At 47.3% G+C, this 16,702-nt stretch overlaps 1 protein-coding gene across 1 annotated transcript in view; it reads right to left on the minus strand.

Moving 5' to 3' along the window:
* Window positions 1-16,702, minus strand: part of susd1 (sushi domain containing 1) — a 296,951-nt gene that overhangs the window by 132,192 nt on the left and 148,057 nt on the right. The window contains exons 10-11 of the mRNA XM_085984560.1: window positions 14,123-14,302; window positions 463-642 (exon numbers count right to left, since the gene is read on the minus strand). Coding sequence (XP_085840686.1) covers window positions 463-642; window positions 14,123-14,302 — 360 coding nt within the window. The remainder of the gene's footprint in view (window positions 1-462; window positions 643-14,122; window positions 14,303-16,702) is intronic.

A 16,702-nucleotide genomic window follows, 5' to 3' on the forward strand; every position in this document is an offset into this window, starting at 1 on the left:
GTGAACCTGTGGAATTCTCTGCCACACAGGGCGGTGGAGGCCAGTTCATTAAATATATTCAAGAGTTGGATATATTTCTTAAGGCTAAAGGGATCAAGGGATATGAGGAGAAGGCAGGGACAGGGTACTGAATTTGGATGGTCAGCCATGATCTCATTGAATGGCGGAGCAGGCTCGAAGGGCCGAATGGCCTACTCCTGCTCCTGTCTTCCATTTTTCTATGTAACACAAATACACCATGTATGTGTCCAGTCAGAGGGCCATCAATAACAACTAATTATTATAAGACAGGAATTCATGCCATCATGAAATGTTATGAAAGGTGTTTTGCCTTTCAATGGTCAGCAATCGTCAGATTTGCTGCAACTCATTACTGCTGAACTGTGACACATTAGGAATACAATATTCCTGCCAACAGCTGTTCCTCTTTTGTGTGCCTTGTGCACATAGATCCTTTATTACCTTTACAAATGAAATTAGCTCCTTCCCATTGTCCTCTGGCAGAACAGACCAATGTGCCACTTCCTCCTTCATTTACATAACCAGTCTGACAATGATACTGGATTTCACTTCCATATGTTGTCCGTCTGACTGATGGTGGCCACGCATTTGGCACGTGAGCTGGGGTCCCACAATCTACAGCTAAGGAGAAGAAAATTAGACGAATTATAGCAACAGTTTAGGAAATGTATCATGCTCCTTTATGGTACGCACTGATATATTTATCTTAAAACTCTCATCCTTGTTTCCAAATCCCTCCACGGCCTCACCCCTCCCTATCTCTGTAGCCTCCTCCAGTCCTACAACCCTCCGAGATCTCTGCGCTCCTCCAATTCTGGCCTCTTGCGCATCCCCGATTTTCTTCGCTCCACCATTGGCGGCTGTGCCTTCAGCTGCCTGAGCCCTAAGCTCTGGAATTCCCTCCCTAAACCTCTTCACCTCTCTCTCCTCCATCAAGACGCTCCTTAAAATCTACCTCTATGACCAAGCTGGTGGTCACCTGTCCTAATATCTCCTTATGTGGCTCGGCGTCAAATCATTTTTTTTGATAACGCTCCTGTAAAGCACCTTGGGATGTTTTACTACGTTAAAGGCGCTATATAAATGCAAGTTGGTGTTATTGTTGTTCCGTTACCTTATAATAATGAACCTGATATTGGGCCGGAACTTGCTGGAAAGATAACGACGCACACCGTTATTAAGGTGCAAATCGGCCAGCAAGTTCAGGGGCTAAGAAGATACACTGTGAGTTGTGAATCTCCAGAACTTGCTGGTCGATTTACACCGCTCCGCTGTTTGCTTTGTACAAACAGCAGCTCACCCTTAGCTTCCCTGGTATTTTTAAGAATTAGCTGGATTAGCCCATTAATTGCCCGTTAAACTCACCGCAGAAAGTTAAATCTAGTAATTAACAGCATAAGTACCTTTTTTAACAATGTGATCATTGTTAATGCAATGCCAATCAACCTCTCTGGCCCAGAAATTGAACAATTTAAACTGGGGAGTCTCATTCATTCAGGTAATCAATTGTTGTTAGATTTTAAGGATATTACATTTAAAATTTTTACTTTGTTTTCTTACTTTTCCTTTCTGTCTCTTTTCTCTCTCTCTCTCTCTCTCTTAATCTATTCTTTCATTCCCTCTCTTTATTTCTCTTTCTCTACCTGATTTGACTCTAATTCACCCTATTTCCTTCTCCATCATTCCTCTGTTTATGTCTCAATCCTTATATCTCATGATTTAAGAAGTTAGACTGTTGGTCCCATTCTTCACCAAAGTCCCAGATTCCCTGTTGTCCTCACCGCACCATTATCAGCTTGCAATTCCAGCAAATTACGGCGCAACTAAATTTTGAGTGACAATATGAGGGGAAAAGTCTAACTAAAGATGCATGCCTGAGATGCCCCGCTTCAGCAAGATCTGGGCCAATATCACTTGACAAACATGGAGTAATTTATTGGGGGGTTTTAAATAAGATCATCTAATGTTGCATTAAGGGCAATCTTGGTCTCCTGGAGCTTGCGAGTTTGCCTATGGAATAAGGGAGAAATTTCCCAGCTTTTTCCACAAATTGGCCATGTTTTTTTTCCCTCTGTCCTTTAGTGCCTTCCCCAGGAGCTAGCATTACTAAAGGTTGGGGAGAATAGTGGGAGCATCAATGGTCTTTCCTTGCCTTTCTTTTCATTTATTCGTGTGTACACAAATTAACAGCCGTTAATTTGTTTCAGTACAGACGCTAGAACGCATTAAGCACCTGAAGTATCCTAGCTGTTGATGTTAGCATGACACCTGCTGGAAACAAACAAAAAGGAATGGAATTGGGACAAAACACTCCCAACCCTTCTGGTCCTTCCATGGCCTCTTCCACCCTACATCAGCAACTCCTTTAGCCACACCCCCCCCGTGCACACCCTCTCCTACGACACTGGCATACTCCTCTCTTCCTGCTCCCTCGGCTATCAGCAGTCATTATGCACTTTGTCCCTTGGAGCTTCTTCTCTAAAGATCTCTGCTCTACTACCTCCATCCCGGTCTTCACTAGCCCCCTCAATGTCTTTCTCTACGTGCTCTTACTACCCACCAAACCATTGCCCCCTCCATCCCCATGTCAACGTGACTCCCACCCCACTCTGTTGCCCATTTCTGTCCTTTATCTTGTACAGTAGTCCAAGATGTTTTTATGTATGCAAAGAAACACCATAAAAAGGCACTTTATTGACCAAATCATTTACTTTTAACAATTTAATACCAGAACTGAGAGGTTATAACTATCAGGAAAGATTGAACAGACTGGGGCTTTTTTCTCTAGAAAAGAGAAGGCTGAGGGGTGACCTGATAGAGGTCTTTAAAATTGTAAAGGCGTTTGATAGAGTAGACGTAGAGAAGATGTTTCTACTTGTGGGGGAGACCAAAACTAGGGACCATAAATATAAGATAGTCAGTAATAAATCCAATAAGGAATTCAGAAGAAAGAGACCAAAACTAGGGACCATAAATATAAGATAGTCAGTAATAAATCCAATAAGGAATTCAGAAGAAACTTCTTTACCCAAAGAGTGGTGAGAATGTGGAACTCACTACCACAGGGAGTGGTTGAGGTGAATAGCATAAATGTATTTAAGGGGAAGCTAGATAAACACATGAGGGAGAAAGGGATAGAAGGATATGCTGACGGTGAGATGCAGGGGTGGGAGGAGGCTCGTGTGGAGCATAAACACCGGCATAGACCAGTTAGCCCGAATGGCCTGTTTCTGTGTTGTACATTCTATATAAAACTAAATTTGCATTAACGTACATTTTTTTCTTACCATTAAACTCGACGATTTCGTATGCAGTGGAAGTGGCAGTGTACTATATTACTGAAGCAGACCCTTAACCTGCTTGGAAAAAAACTTATTCCAAAACATTAGGGAGCATGACAAAACAGCCTCGATTATTTATGCCACTCTAATTCAGCCGATGCCAGGCACAGATCAGGCAGCAGAAATCAGGTTGTGAGAAATGCCTTGGATGCCAGCTGATAGATGAGGATTGGGAATGACTGCCACATTCGGCCTAGGGTTGTCAACCCTCGGATTGTCCTGGAGTCTCCAGGAATTGAAAGATTAATCTCTAGGACACTACTGAGAGCAACACCCAGGAGAGAAATCATAGAGTCATAGGGGGAAAAATTCAGTACCGCCCCTTTTGGGGCGCCATTATCGGCCGTGCGCAAAGTTTAGCGCCTGGCGCTAATTATCGCCTCCAACGGCAAACTTGGCTTTTATCACCCCTGGAAGTGATTGGAGCGCTAAATCAGGCACTTCACATCTGTCTTAAGGCGCAAAGGCCGAGGAGCGAGGCGCTACCTCAGAGTGTTGGCAAAGCAAGGAAGGGCAAATCAAAATGAACCTGCAAAGTGCTGCTCAGTACCCAAAACTCCTTCACACAGCGTTGAATCTCTCCAGAAGTCTCTCTCTCTCTCACAATGCGTGGTGCAAAAATGACACCAACAAAAAAAGGCAGGAAGCGGTCGCCTTTAAATAGCGCTCCCCCAGTCCCTTTCTGACAGCAAAACGCTCCCCTCAACCTGTCGTTGCTAGCGGCAGGCGGTAAGGCAGGGGCGCCACTCAATATCCAGTCCGGGGCGCTACCGGGGCGTTGCGCACTCGACTGACGTCACGATCTGCTGGCGCAGGAGATCGTGGCGGTAGTGTTTAGCGCCACCGCAAAATGTCTAGTTAATTTCATGAGCGGTGCAAACATCGCCGCGCCCAGGCGCTAGTTGCTTTATGCTCCATTAGCGCCCTCTTAAGGCGCTAACGGGAGGCGCAAACAACTGATTTTTTCCCCCATAGAGTCACAGGGCTGGATTTTGTCAATGGGGACATGATGGAGGCGGGACTCCCAATTTTTCGGTTGTAGTCCCGCCTCCATCGATTTGTGGCCAACCCACACAATTTTCCCTTGATTGACCTTGTTGAACCCGCCCAGTGTGACACCCGGTTACAGGTGACATCAGGGGTTGATATTTCATCTGTCAAAAACTTTTGACAGATGAAATATCAGCGTTTGACAGCTCTGTGAAGCTGTCAAACACTAACAATTTGACTATTAACTTGAGTTCTTCTCCACAGACTCAATTAGAAATCTCTCCAGAACAGAAAGCAGAATGCTGCAACTTTTGACAGCTCGCAGCCATTCTGCTTTCTGTGCCACTGAGATGAGGGACTCCCGAGACCTGAAGGAAGGAAGCCTGCATTAGTAAGTAAAGGTAAGTAAAACTTATTTAAACACTTTACACACACCAAATACACTTACCTCTGCACTCATGCACCCATCACTCACCTGAACACCGGACATCTCGAACCCTCCAAGCCCTTCAGCCCGATGGTCCGCCTTGCTAACTTGGCGTGGTTCGGAGCCGTCAGGAAGCCCACACTTCAGGGCTAAAAATAGGGATTAGGCTAAAAACTGCCTGTTAACTACCTGTTAACAGGCAGTTAATTGGCACTAATCCCCTTCCCGCCTCAGAGAGGCAGCTCCCAGCACAGGTCGGGTACCCGCCTCCTGGGAAACGGGCATAGAGATGGGTTGGGGGCGGGAAGGGTTCGTGCCCCCCGATTCTGCAATTTTCCCCCCACTCAAACCTCTAAACCCGCCTCCACGGGGCTTGGAAATTCGAGCCCATAGAGTCATGGGGGGAAATTCAGTTGGTTTGCGCCTCCCGTTAGCGCCTTAAGAGGGCGCTAATGGGGCGCGAAGCAACTAGTGCCCGGGCGTGGCGATATCTGTGCCTCTCGCGAAATTGACTGGACATTTTGCGGCGGCGCTAAACAATATCGGCCGATCTCCTGCGTACGCAGATCTTGACGTCATTCGAGCGTGCAACGCCCTTGTGGCGCCCCGGAATGGAAATTGAGTGGCGCCCCCCTCCCCTCCGCCTGGCGCAACCAACGACAGGTAGACTGGAACGCTTCCCAGTCGCTGTGGGGCTGGGGGGGGCGCTATTTAAAGGGGGCCTCTTCCTGGCTTTTTCTGTGGTAAACATTTTTGCACCACTCGTTCTGAGAGAGAGAGAGAGATTCTGAGAGAGAGAAAGAGAGACTTCTGCATTGAGTCAACGTTATGTGAAGTCGTTTTGGCTTCTGACCATAACTTTGCAGGTACTTTGGTTTTTGACCTTCATAACTTTGATTGCCAAGAGACTATGGGGGCTGCACTGATTGGGGGCGTCGTCCTGCGCCAGCAGAATCGGAGGCCACAGAGCCACAGAGAGAGAGAGTGGCAATCATGGCCAGACGGAGGAGGGCCAACAGGCCTCTGTACAGGAGACCTTACCCTCCCAGGGTAGTTCGCCAACAATTCTCCTACATTAATATGCCTGAGGAGCAGTGTTTGCGAAGGCTGCGCTTCAGCAAGGAGGTGGTCACTGAGCTCTGCCACCTGCTGCAGCCAGACCTGCGGCCTCAACTGAGGACCAGGACGTCTCTGTTGGCGGCAGTGAAGATCACAGTGGCTCTGAACTTTTACGCCACCGGCTCATTTCAATCAGCTACTGGGGACATCGCCAATATCTCCCAGTTCACGGTCAATTGCTGCATCCGTCAGGTCACAAATGCCCTCTATAAAAGGAGACGAGAGTGACATAAGAAAACTACTAGGCACTTGGTCTAAGCGTTAAAAAAAGCTTTAATCAACTGTTTTTCAACATGGAGATCTAGTTGTGTCCTTCATTGGTTCCTGTTAAAGAATGTCCTGAGCAAGCTGGGCCCATGCCCGAGTATTTATACTCTCCCTGGACAGTGCCACCAGCAGGCCGCCCAGTATTATTTCATAAGTCATTTCCACATGAATGACAAGATTCATGTCAGAGAGTACATCTCTTTCCCCATAACCCCGGCCAAGCAGCATGAACGCGCAATGGGCTTTGTGAGGATAGCGGGCTTCCCCATGGTGCAGGGCGCCATTGACTGCACGCATGTGGCTTTGTGTGCTCCGCATGAGAATGCAGAGGATTTCCGCAACCGAAAGGGGTTCCATTCCCTAAACGTGTAGTTGGTCTGTGACCACAGACAGCTGATACTCGCTGTCAATGCCCACTATCCTGGCAGCAGCCACGATGCATTCATCCTGCACCAGACTACTGTGGCAGAACTTTTCCAGGCACCGCATCACCCAGGTGATTGGCTTCTCCGGGACAAGGGATAGCCACTGTGCACCTGGCTGATGACACCGCTCCGTATCCCCAACACCCCTGCTGAGCTGCAGTACAACGAGAGCCATCTCGCTGCCAGGAACATCGTTGAGCACACAATTGGCATGCTCAAGCAATGGTTCCGCTGTCTGGACCACTCAGGAGGAGCCCTGCAGTACTCGCCTGAGCGAGTCTCCCTTTCCGTAGTTGTGTGCTGCATGCTGCATAACCTGGCAATGCTCAGGACCCAGCCAATGCCACCAGGCCTTGGAGCACCACCAGAGGAGGAGGAGGAAGAGGAGGAGGAAGAGGAGGAGGATTATCATCAGTAGCACCAAGGCGGGAGGGAGGCCCACAATGTAGAAACTGAAAGGGCCGTCTGTCAACGTCTGATAGCAAGCCGCTTCTAGGCCCCTGCTGAGGAAATGGCTTCTGCCATTGAGAACATGAATGAAACCAACCCGCAACCCCTAAGCCGGCCAAGGCAGCAATGATTCCAAAGACCAAACATGTACATTTTGAATACAAAAATGTATTTATTTTACAAACTCTGTGGGCTGGATTTTGATACTGGAGGCGTGTAGGAGGCGGGACTACAACTTTTGGGGTTGTAGTCCCGCCTCCATCGAGTTGTGGCCAACCCATGCAATTTTCACTTGATTGACCTTGTTGAGCCCGCCTAGCGGGCTCAGCAGGCCAATTAAGGGCCACCCGGCAACAGGTGACGTCACAGATTGTCATTTCATCTGTCAAGAGCTTTTGACAGATGAAATATCAGCATTTGACAGCCCTTTGAAGCTATCAAACACTGACAATCTGTACACTAAGTTAATTCCTTCCTCTCAGGCTGATTTAGAGATCTCTCCAGAACAGAAAGCTGAATGCTGCAACTTTTGACAGCTGGCGGCCATTCTGCTTTCTGTGCCGGTGAGATGAGGGACTCCCGAGACCTGAAGGAAGGAAGGCTGTAAAGGTAAGTAAAACTTATTTAAACACTTTACACACACCAAACACACTTACCTCTGCACTCATGCACACATCACTCACCTGAACACCGGATATCTCGAACCCTCTAAGCCCTTCAGCCCGACGGCCCGCCTCACTAACTTGGCGTGGTTTGGAGCCGTCGGGATCCCACACTTCAGGGCTAAAAATAGGGATTAGGCTAAAAACTACCTATTAACTGCCTGTTAACAGGCAGTTAATTGGCACTAAACCCCTTCCCGCCTTGGGGAGGTGGCTCCCAGCACAGGTCGGGTATCCGCCTCCTTTGAAACTGGCATGGAGGCAGGTTGGGGGCGGGATGGGTTAGTGCCCCCCGATTTCGCGATTTTAACCCCCCACACGCCTCCAATCCCGCCTCAACGGCCCAATGAAAATCGAGCCCTGTGTGTGTCATTTCCTCATGACAAACTAATAGAAAGAAACACAAAAAACAGTCATTAACATAACTGGTTCTCACAACCTGGAGATAATGTCCAAAACACTAAACAAAAGTTTGACCCTGAAACTCGGCCTTTAATAAAAAAATGACCAACATTTTGACACACCTCCTACTTTTTGCCCTTCGAGGGTGATCTCCTTCTCTTGCGCACTTCCCCCCTTCCCACCCTACTGCTCCTCCGTAATGGGACCCCAGTGGCTGCAGCAAGGCTGGTGGAAGGCTGCTGATTGTCAGAACCTGAGACTGCAGATGCCCTTGAAGGACGGCCTCAACCAGCTCTGGGCCTGGAGGGCCCGGCTGCAGACTGCACCAACTCTGCATGGGCGGCAGCAGTCTGTCCTATAGGCGGTGGCGAATGCAGTGGAGAAGTGACAGTGGTGGCAGCAGGAATGCTGTCATCTTGAGAGAGGACAGCAACTCCCTGCTCGACCGACACACTGGCACTCCCACGGGGCAGCACTTCAGCATCCGGAGCAATCTGCTGGAGCACAGATTGCTGGCCTGCTGCGGCGCAGTGAGAGCCCCGGGGAAATGTGTCCGAACCAGCAAGGATGGCAGCAGTCAGTGCTCGCGTGGCCTCAATCTGAGTCTACATGAGAGCAGTCTGAGATGGGGTCATGGCAGCCAGTGACTGAATTGCAGCATTAAACATTTGCGTGGCATCCGCCTGTGCTACAGCGAAGTGCTCCACACTCCTTGCCAGTGATTCAATGCATTCGGGCATCCTTCCCACTGCACCCATGAGTTCAGTGTGCATGTCCACCACCTGGGTGTTCATTTCAGGGATGAGCCGCTCCTCCTCTGCGTCCAGTGCAGTAGGACTCGCTGGCATACTCTCCCTCCGGGGAGAAGGCCCCGAGCTTCCCTACCCCCATCGCTTTGCTGCAGCTCGCTGGGTCCTGGAGCTTCACCCTCATCAGACCCTTCCCCCCTGCTCCCCTCCAGGGAAGGCATGTTCCCAGTGTGGGCATGGGCTTCCTCGGGAGAGGATGGCGCTGATGCTCCGGCTTCCTCTTCCTCCTTGCCTGCAGCTTCACTCCCACTGGCAGCTTGAGGGCCCGTCTCCTCAGCTGGTGAATCACCATCTGAAAGCAGGGAGGTTCAAGAGTGGCTTTAGCATGAGGACAGGGTGGCAGTAAGGGAGGAAGGAGTGCAGCGATTTAGTAAGTTGGATTGAAAGTGTCAAAGGCTGGTGTAGTGAGGGACAAGTGAAAGGAGAGAGGACAAGAAGGTGATGACCTTACCATTGCTGTCCAGAACGGGGTCGGCATCTCCAGTGGCGACGGGACCGATCACCCGGCTTGCCACAATCCTCTGGACGCGCGCCTCAAGATCGCTGAGGGGTTGCAGCTGAGGTTGCCCTCCACCCGTCCGTTGCTGCTGTCTCCTATTATGTGATAGCTTGGCCTGCAAGAAAAAGGACGGTGTCTGAGTAAATATACAGCCATGGTCTTGCCCGATGTGCCTCCCATAGGTGAATAGCCCTTACTGTATGCAGCCATGGTCTTGCCTGATGTGCCTCCCATAGGTGAATAGCCCTTACTGTATGCAGCCATGGTCTTGCCTGATATGCCTCCCATAGGTGAATAGCCCTTACTGTATGCAGCCATGGTCTTGCCTGATGTGCCTCCCATAGGTGAATAGCCCTTACTGTATGCAGCCATGGTCTTGCCTGATGGGCCTCCCATAGGTGAATAGCCCTTGCTGTATGCAAAGTGTGGAATGTGCGTGTGTGTTTTGTGAGCGGACCATAGGTGTTGGATGAGTGTTGGGCATTGGGGTTTTAAGACTCTCTGGCCATAGAGTGAGGTTGATATGGAGGGATGAAGAGGTATTGAAAAAAAGCCACTCACCCTGATGACCCAAGTGAGGTCGTTGAACTTTTTTCTACATTGTATATGGGTCCTGGGCACCGTGCTCCTGGAGGAGACGTTCTGAGCCACCTCCCTCCACACTCTTCTGTACTCGCGTGGCAAAGGCCTCCTGCCACTCTCTGGGTACTGTATTGATCTTCTGCGCTCCACCGCGCCAACCAGAGCTTCCAAGGCCCGCTCGCTGAAGCGCTGTGCTCGCTCCCTGGCCCTCTCCATAGTCCTTGGCTGCAAGATTTAGCCACAGGTCTCTCCAGGCCAAGATTCAAGGCTGCAATGAGCAGGGTGTGGCTGGAGAGCAAGATCGACCCTCCCCTTTAAGAACTGTCTGACGCCAGTGTGTCTGTGTTCAATCGCCAACTGACAGCACCTGCGCTGCACCCCTGCTCTGAGTTAGTGCCTCACTCCTCGGCCATTGCACCTTAAGACAGATGTGTAGCACCTGATTTAGCGCTCCAATCAACTCCGGGGCGATAAAAGCCAAGTTTGCAGTCGGAGGCGATAATTAGCGCCAGGCGCTAAACTTTGCGCACGGCCGATAATCGCGCCCCAAACGGGACAATACTGAATTTTTCCCCCATAGAGTTATACAGCACAGAAAGAGGCCCTTTGGCCCATCGTGTCCGCGCCAGCCATCAAGCCCTGTCTATTCTAATCCCATTTTTCAGCACTTGGTCTGTAGCCTTGTATGCTATGGCGTTTCAAGTACTCATCTAAATGCTTCTTGAATGTTGTGAGGGTTCCTGCTTCTACCACCCTGAGTTCCAGATTCCAACCACCCTCTGGGTGAAAGAGTTTTTCCTCAAATCCCCTCTAAACCTCCTGCCCCTTACCTTGAAACTATGCCCCCTGGTTATTGACCCCTCTACTAAGGGGAAAAGTTCCTTTCTATCTACCCTATCTATGCCCCTCATAATATTGTACACCTCAATCAGGTCCCCCCTCAGCCTTCTCTGCTCTAAGGAAAACAGCCCCAGCCTGTCCAGTCTCTCTTCATAGCTGAAGCGCTCCAGCCCAGGTAACATCCTGGTGAATCTCCTCTGCACCCTCTCCAATGCAATCACATCCTTCCTATAGTGTGGCGACCAGAACTGCACACAGTATTCCAGCTGTGGCCTAACTAGCGTTTTGTACAGCTCCATCATAACCTCCCTGCTCTTATATTCTATGCCTCGGTTAATGAAGGCAAGTATCCCATATGCCTTTTTAACCACCTTATCTACCTGTCCTGCTGCCTTCAGGGATCTATGTACATGCACACCAAGGTCTCTCTGATCCTCTGTCCTTCCTAGGGTCCTACCATTCATTGTGTATTCCCTTGCCTTGTTAGTCCTCCCAAAATGCATCACCTCACACTTTTCAGGGTTAAATTCCATTTGCCACTGTTCTGCCCATCTAACCAACCCATCTATATCGTCCTGTAACCTGAGGCTTCCCTCCTAGCTATTTATCACGCCACCAATTTTTGTGTCATCTGCGAACTTACTGATCATACCTCCTACATTCATATCTAAATCATTAATGTACACTACAAATAGCAAAGGACCCAGCACCGATCCGTGCGGTACACCACTGGACACAGGCTTCCAGTCACAAAAACAACCTTCGACCATCACCCTCTGCCTCCTGCCACTAAGCCAATTTTGGATCCAATGTGCCAAATTGCCCTGGATCCCATGGGCTCTTACCTTCTTGGCCAGTCTCCCATGCGGGACTTTGTCAAAAGCCTTACTGAAGTCCATGCAGACTACATCAACTGCACTACCCTCATCCATACACCTAGTCACCCCCTCGAAAAATTCAATCAAATTGGTTAGACATGATCTTCCCCTAACAAAGCCATGTTGACTATCCTTGATTAATCCTTGCCTCTCCAAGTGGAGACGAATTCTGTCCCTCAGAATTTTTTCCAGTAATTTCCCTACCACTGATGTTAGGCTCACTGGCCTGTAATAGGGGCAATAAACAAAATTGTGTTTTTTTTCCCCCATTTCTTTGAACACTTTCATTTATTAGTGATAAAAATATTGGGGATAGGGTGAGGGGGGCGGGGGAAGGCTGTTTCACTTACAGTCATGATTAATCCAATTGGGTAACAAAGAGTCTGTTCTCTTTCTAATTGGCCATGGGAAGGCAGTGTGAAAGAGCTATCCAATTAGTCCCACTATCCTACACTTTCCCCATAGCCCTGCAAATTTATCCAATTCTCTTTTGAATGTTACTATTGAATCTGCTTCCACCACCCACTTGTTGGGAGTCATGTGGAGAAATAGGCAATATTGGGGTTATTTTACAAGTGTCAGCGATTTAAAAAAAAAACTATATTCCACTTTGGAAAAAATGGTATAGAAATTTTCCAGTCTCGGTTTAACCCTGCTTACCACTGGTGGACTTAAACACCAATTGAACGAATTATTAGGAGGCAGGTCGCCTTAAAGAGAAGGAAAGTCTAGGAGATCACAGTCTGTTCCAAGTACTCCATTGTGAAAGATAATATAAATATCTCTTACCTGTATAACAATTTGGGAGATTTCTGTATTATATCTTTATATAGCCAGACAAACTGTCTTAAAAATTGGCTTCATCTAGTGATATCTCCAAGGGACGCTCGTGCAAGTGGAATGCAGATGGCTGTCTGGGCCAAGAATTTATAGAAAAACCCTTGCAAATTCTCGAGCAAGTCCCAAAGCATTTCAGAGTCACTGAATTACTTCTGAAATACAGTCACTGTTGTTTTGCAGGCAAATGTGGCAGCCAATTTGTGCACAGCAAAGACCCACAAATGAGATAAGTGACCAATTAATCTGTTCTTATGGAGTTGATTGAGGAATAATAGTTGGGCAAGGCTCTAGAATTTCATGTACATAAGCCAAGTATTTCTTTACAAATTCTTAATATAAGAGAATGTGCCATAATTTGCTGTGGCAGGGCATCTAACCGTGTCTGCGGTTAGTTAGACTTGCCCTTGCACATTTAGGTTTTTACATTTTGTACGTGGCAAGTTGCTGAAAGTGCGAGGTGATAACGAGGCAGCGAGGGAAACCGGGCAAGTGGGACCTGAGTGCACAGGGCAAGCAACTGGGTATCTCCTTAACCAATCAGATTGAAGGATTGTGAAATAAACAGCGCATGGACTGAGAAGAAAGTGTAAATTAGAGTGGGTGAATTCAATGTCAAATTAGGTACGGAAAGAGAAATAAAGAGAGGGAAAGAAAGATTAGGTCAAGAGAGAGAGAGAAAGAGACAGAAAGGAAAAGTAAAAAAAATTAGAGATTTTGCATTTTAAAAATCTCCAACAACAATTTAAAGCTGAAGGAATGAGACTCCACACTTGTAATAGATCATTTTCAGTGCCAGAGAGGTTGATTGACAGTAATTAACAGTTACCACTTCGTTAAAAGGGTACTTAGACTGGAATAGACAAGACTTAAATTTCTATGGTGTGTTTAGTTCATATCTACCACGCAAATACAGCAACTGCATGCTATTTAATGTATGTCAATGGTGAGGCAGGCAGCGAGATGCCATTTTCGCGAAGCTAATGGCGGAGCGGCACATCTCGGACAGCAACTTTTGGATTTCCACATTTAACCGCGCACCTGCCCCTCGCCTGAAGTTGCTGTACCATTTACACGTAAATAACAGTAAGTGCTATTGGCTTTGCCATTACATTGACAGCAGATTATGGGGCATTATCTCTTTAGTGCATGATTCGATATATTAACTTATAGTTATCTGGAAAATGCAAATAGAAACAGTATTAAGGAGAAAAAAACTTCCCATTCAAAATACCTACAGCGTACATTGTTTATATGAAAAATTAATACTATATACATATACACACACATACACCAGCAGCTGCCTTGTTAGCAAGCAAACCTTTCTAAACAAAGAACTGCTCTGTTAGTATTGTGTAATCATAAACCTTCTGCCATCCTGAACTAAAACAGGACTTTAAAAGCTTCTAATAAGGGAGCAAATGTACAAAGCTTCATTTTTTTTTCAATTTATTCAATTTATTCTGGCGAGCAATGATTATAGTTTGATGTACAAAAAGGTATTTAAAGTTGAAGTAAATCATAAAAATGCCCTCAAATTATTATTATATCATATTCTGCAGTAAAGAGGAACCTTTACATGTTAATGTGTCCTCTTGCCATTGACCTTTTTCCATACATGTTGACATATTCCTTCCTCCCATGCTGTAAAATCCTTCCAGGCACTGATAATAGATGCTGCTCCATCTTTTCGTACTTTGGTTCCATGTTACATGGGTATTTGGCACTATCAGAGGCTGGCCACAGTCAACTTCTACACACAGGAAAAGGGGTCCAGGTTTAAATAAAATGTGCCTATGGGAGCTTTCAAATCCATTCCAAAAGTATTAAACACATTGATATGAGGTTCTTGACCCATTTGTTTCAGGTGAATAGAGTTACATCGAGTCCACAGCATAGAAACGGACCATTTGACCCAATTACTCTATGACAGCATGGACCTCCTCCCACCCCTCTTCATCTAACTTTATCAGCGTAACGCTTCTATTCTTTTCTCTCACGTGCTCATCTAGCTTTCCCTTGAATGCATTAACTTGCCTCACCTACTCCCAGTGGTAGCGCGTTCCACATTCATACCACTCTTTGGATAAAGAAGTTTCTCCTAAATTCCCTATTGGATTTATTAGTGACTATCTTACATTTATTGCCTCCAGTTTTTGAATCTCCTACAAATGGAAACGTTTTCTCTATGTCTACCCTATCGAACCCCTTCATCATTTTAAAGACCTCTATCAGGTCACCCCTCAGCCTTCTCTTTTCAAGAGAAAAGAGCCCCAGCCTGTTCAGTCTTTCCTGCGAGTTGTAACCTCTCAGTTCTGTTATCAACCTTGTAAATATTTTTTGCACCTCGTAATCTTTATTGCGATATTAGTCAAGCAATAATATTGTTAAAACAGGAGTCTGACTACCTGGTAGCACCAGAGATCTTGATCATCCAAAACTCTTCTGTCCATGTCCTAATTCGCACCAAGTCCCGTTCACCCATCACCCCTGTGCTCGCTGACCTACACTGGCTCCTGGTTACGCAATGCTCGATTTTAAAATTCTCATCCTTGTTTTCAAATCCCTCCATGGCCTCATCCCTCCCTATCTCTGTAATCTCCTCCGGCCCTATAACACCCCGAGATATCTGCGTTCCTCCAATTGTGGCCTCTTGCACATCCCCGATTTTAATCACTCCACCATTGGCGGCTGTGCCTTCAGCTTCCTAGGCCCTAAGCTCTGAAATTCCCTCCCTAAGCCTCTCAGCCTCTCTACCTCTCTTTCCTCCTTTAAGATGCTCCTTAAAACGTACCTCTTCGACCAAGCTTTTGGTCACCTGCCCTAATTTCTCCTTATGTTGCTTGATGTCAAAATCTGTTTGATAATCGCTCCTGTGAAGCACCTTGGGATATTTTACTACATTGAAGGTGCTATATAAATACAAGTTGTTGTTGTTATTGAGGTGATCGTACCGGGGACTGATAATTCCAAACACCTGTGGCACACAATAGCTGCTTTACCTTCTCTACCTGTAATCCTTTTAACCTACGCTTCCTTCCTCCAGTCATAAAGCCAGATGTCTCATCATTATGCAGTGACCCCCACTACCAATTAGACGTATTTTCCACAAGGGTTAAAATGTTTGCCCTACCATCCCGCCAATGATGGAGTCTCAGCAGCCGGCTGTAAAGTAATTGCTTGGCTAACCTCCTTCAAAGGGGTGTGGGGGGGGGGGCGGAGGGAGGGGGAATCGAGATGGTCACAGTCTGCCTCCACCAAACTCGGGAGAGTCGAGCCCCAAAAATCTATAGATCTTCCTGGCTAACAACCAGTGTAAGACCGCAGGGAATTTTAGCAGATGGCCTGCCAATTAGGCCAGGTCCCCAAAAAACAAGATCCCAGGCCTCAGTTGCAAGTTTGCTAAGGGGCAGAAACTTTGTCTATCCCATGGTTTCCTGTGTCGGCGGGTGGGAACGGGGATGTGCCGAAGGGAGGGAATTCCAAGGCCATGGGGTTCCTTGGCCTCTGCATGGAATCATAAGAACATAAGAAATAGGAGCAGGAGTAGGCCAATCGGCCTCTCGAGCCTGCTCCACCATTTAATAAGTTCATGGCTGATCTGATCCTAACCGCCAATCCACTATCACAGAACCATCTCCTGAATCTAACAGAATTAGACACATGAAATAGGAGCAGGATCAGGCTACACGGCCCCTGGGCCCGCTCCGCTACCCACAGGGCCATGTCCGATCCGAACCTAGACTCATGTCCAAATTCCTGCCCGCTCCCCGTAACCCTTAATTCCCTTTACTTCTAGGAAACTGTCTATTTCTGTTTTAAATTTATGTAATGATGTAGCTTCTACAGCTTTTTGGGGCAGCATATTCCATGGACCTACCACCCTCTGAGTGAAGTAGTTCCTCCTCATCTCAGTTTTGAAAGAGCAGCCCCTTATTCTAAGACTATGCCCCCTAGTTCTAGTTTCACCCATCATCGGGAACATCCTCCCCACATCCACCCGATCCAACCCCTTCACAATCTTATATGTTTCAATAAGATCGCCTCTCATTCTTCTGAACTCCAATGAGTAGAGTCCCAATCTACTCAACCTCTCCTCATATGTCCATCCCCTCATCCCCGGGATTAAACGAGTGAACCTTCTTTGTACTGA

The sequence above is a fragment of the Somniosus microcephalus genome, chromosome 1 (genome assembly GCF_052327205.1).
Source record: "Somniosus microcephalus isolate GS21.2 chromosome 1, FLI_Smic_1.0, whole genome shotgun sequence".
NCBI lineage: Eukaryota > Metazoa > Chordata > Chondrichthyes > Squaliformes > Somniosidae > Somniosus > Somniosus microcephalus.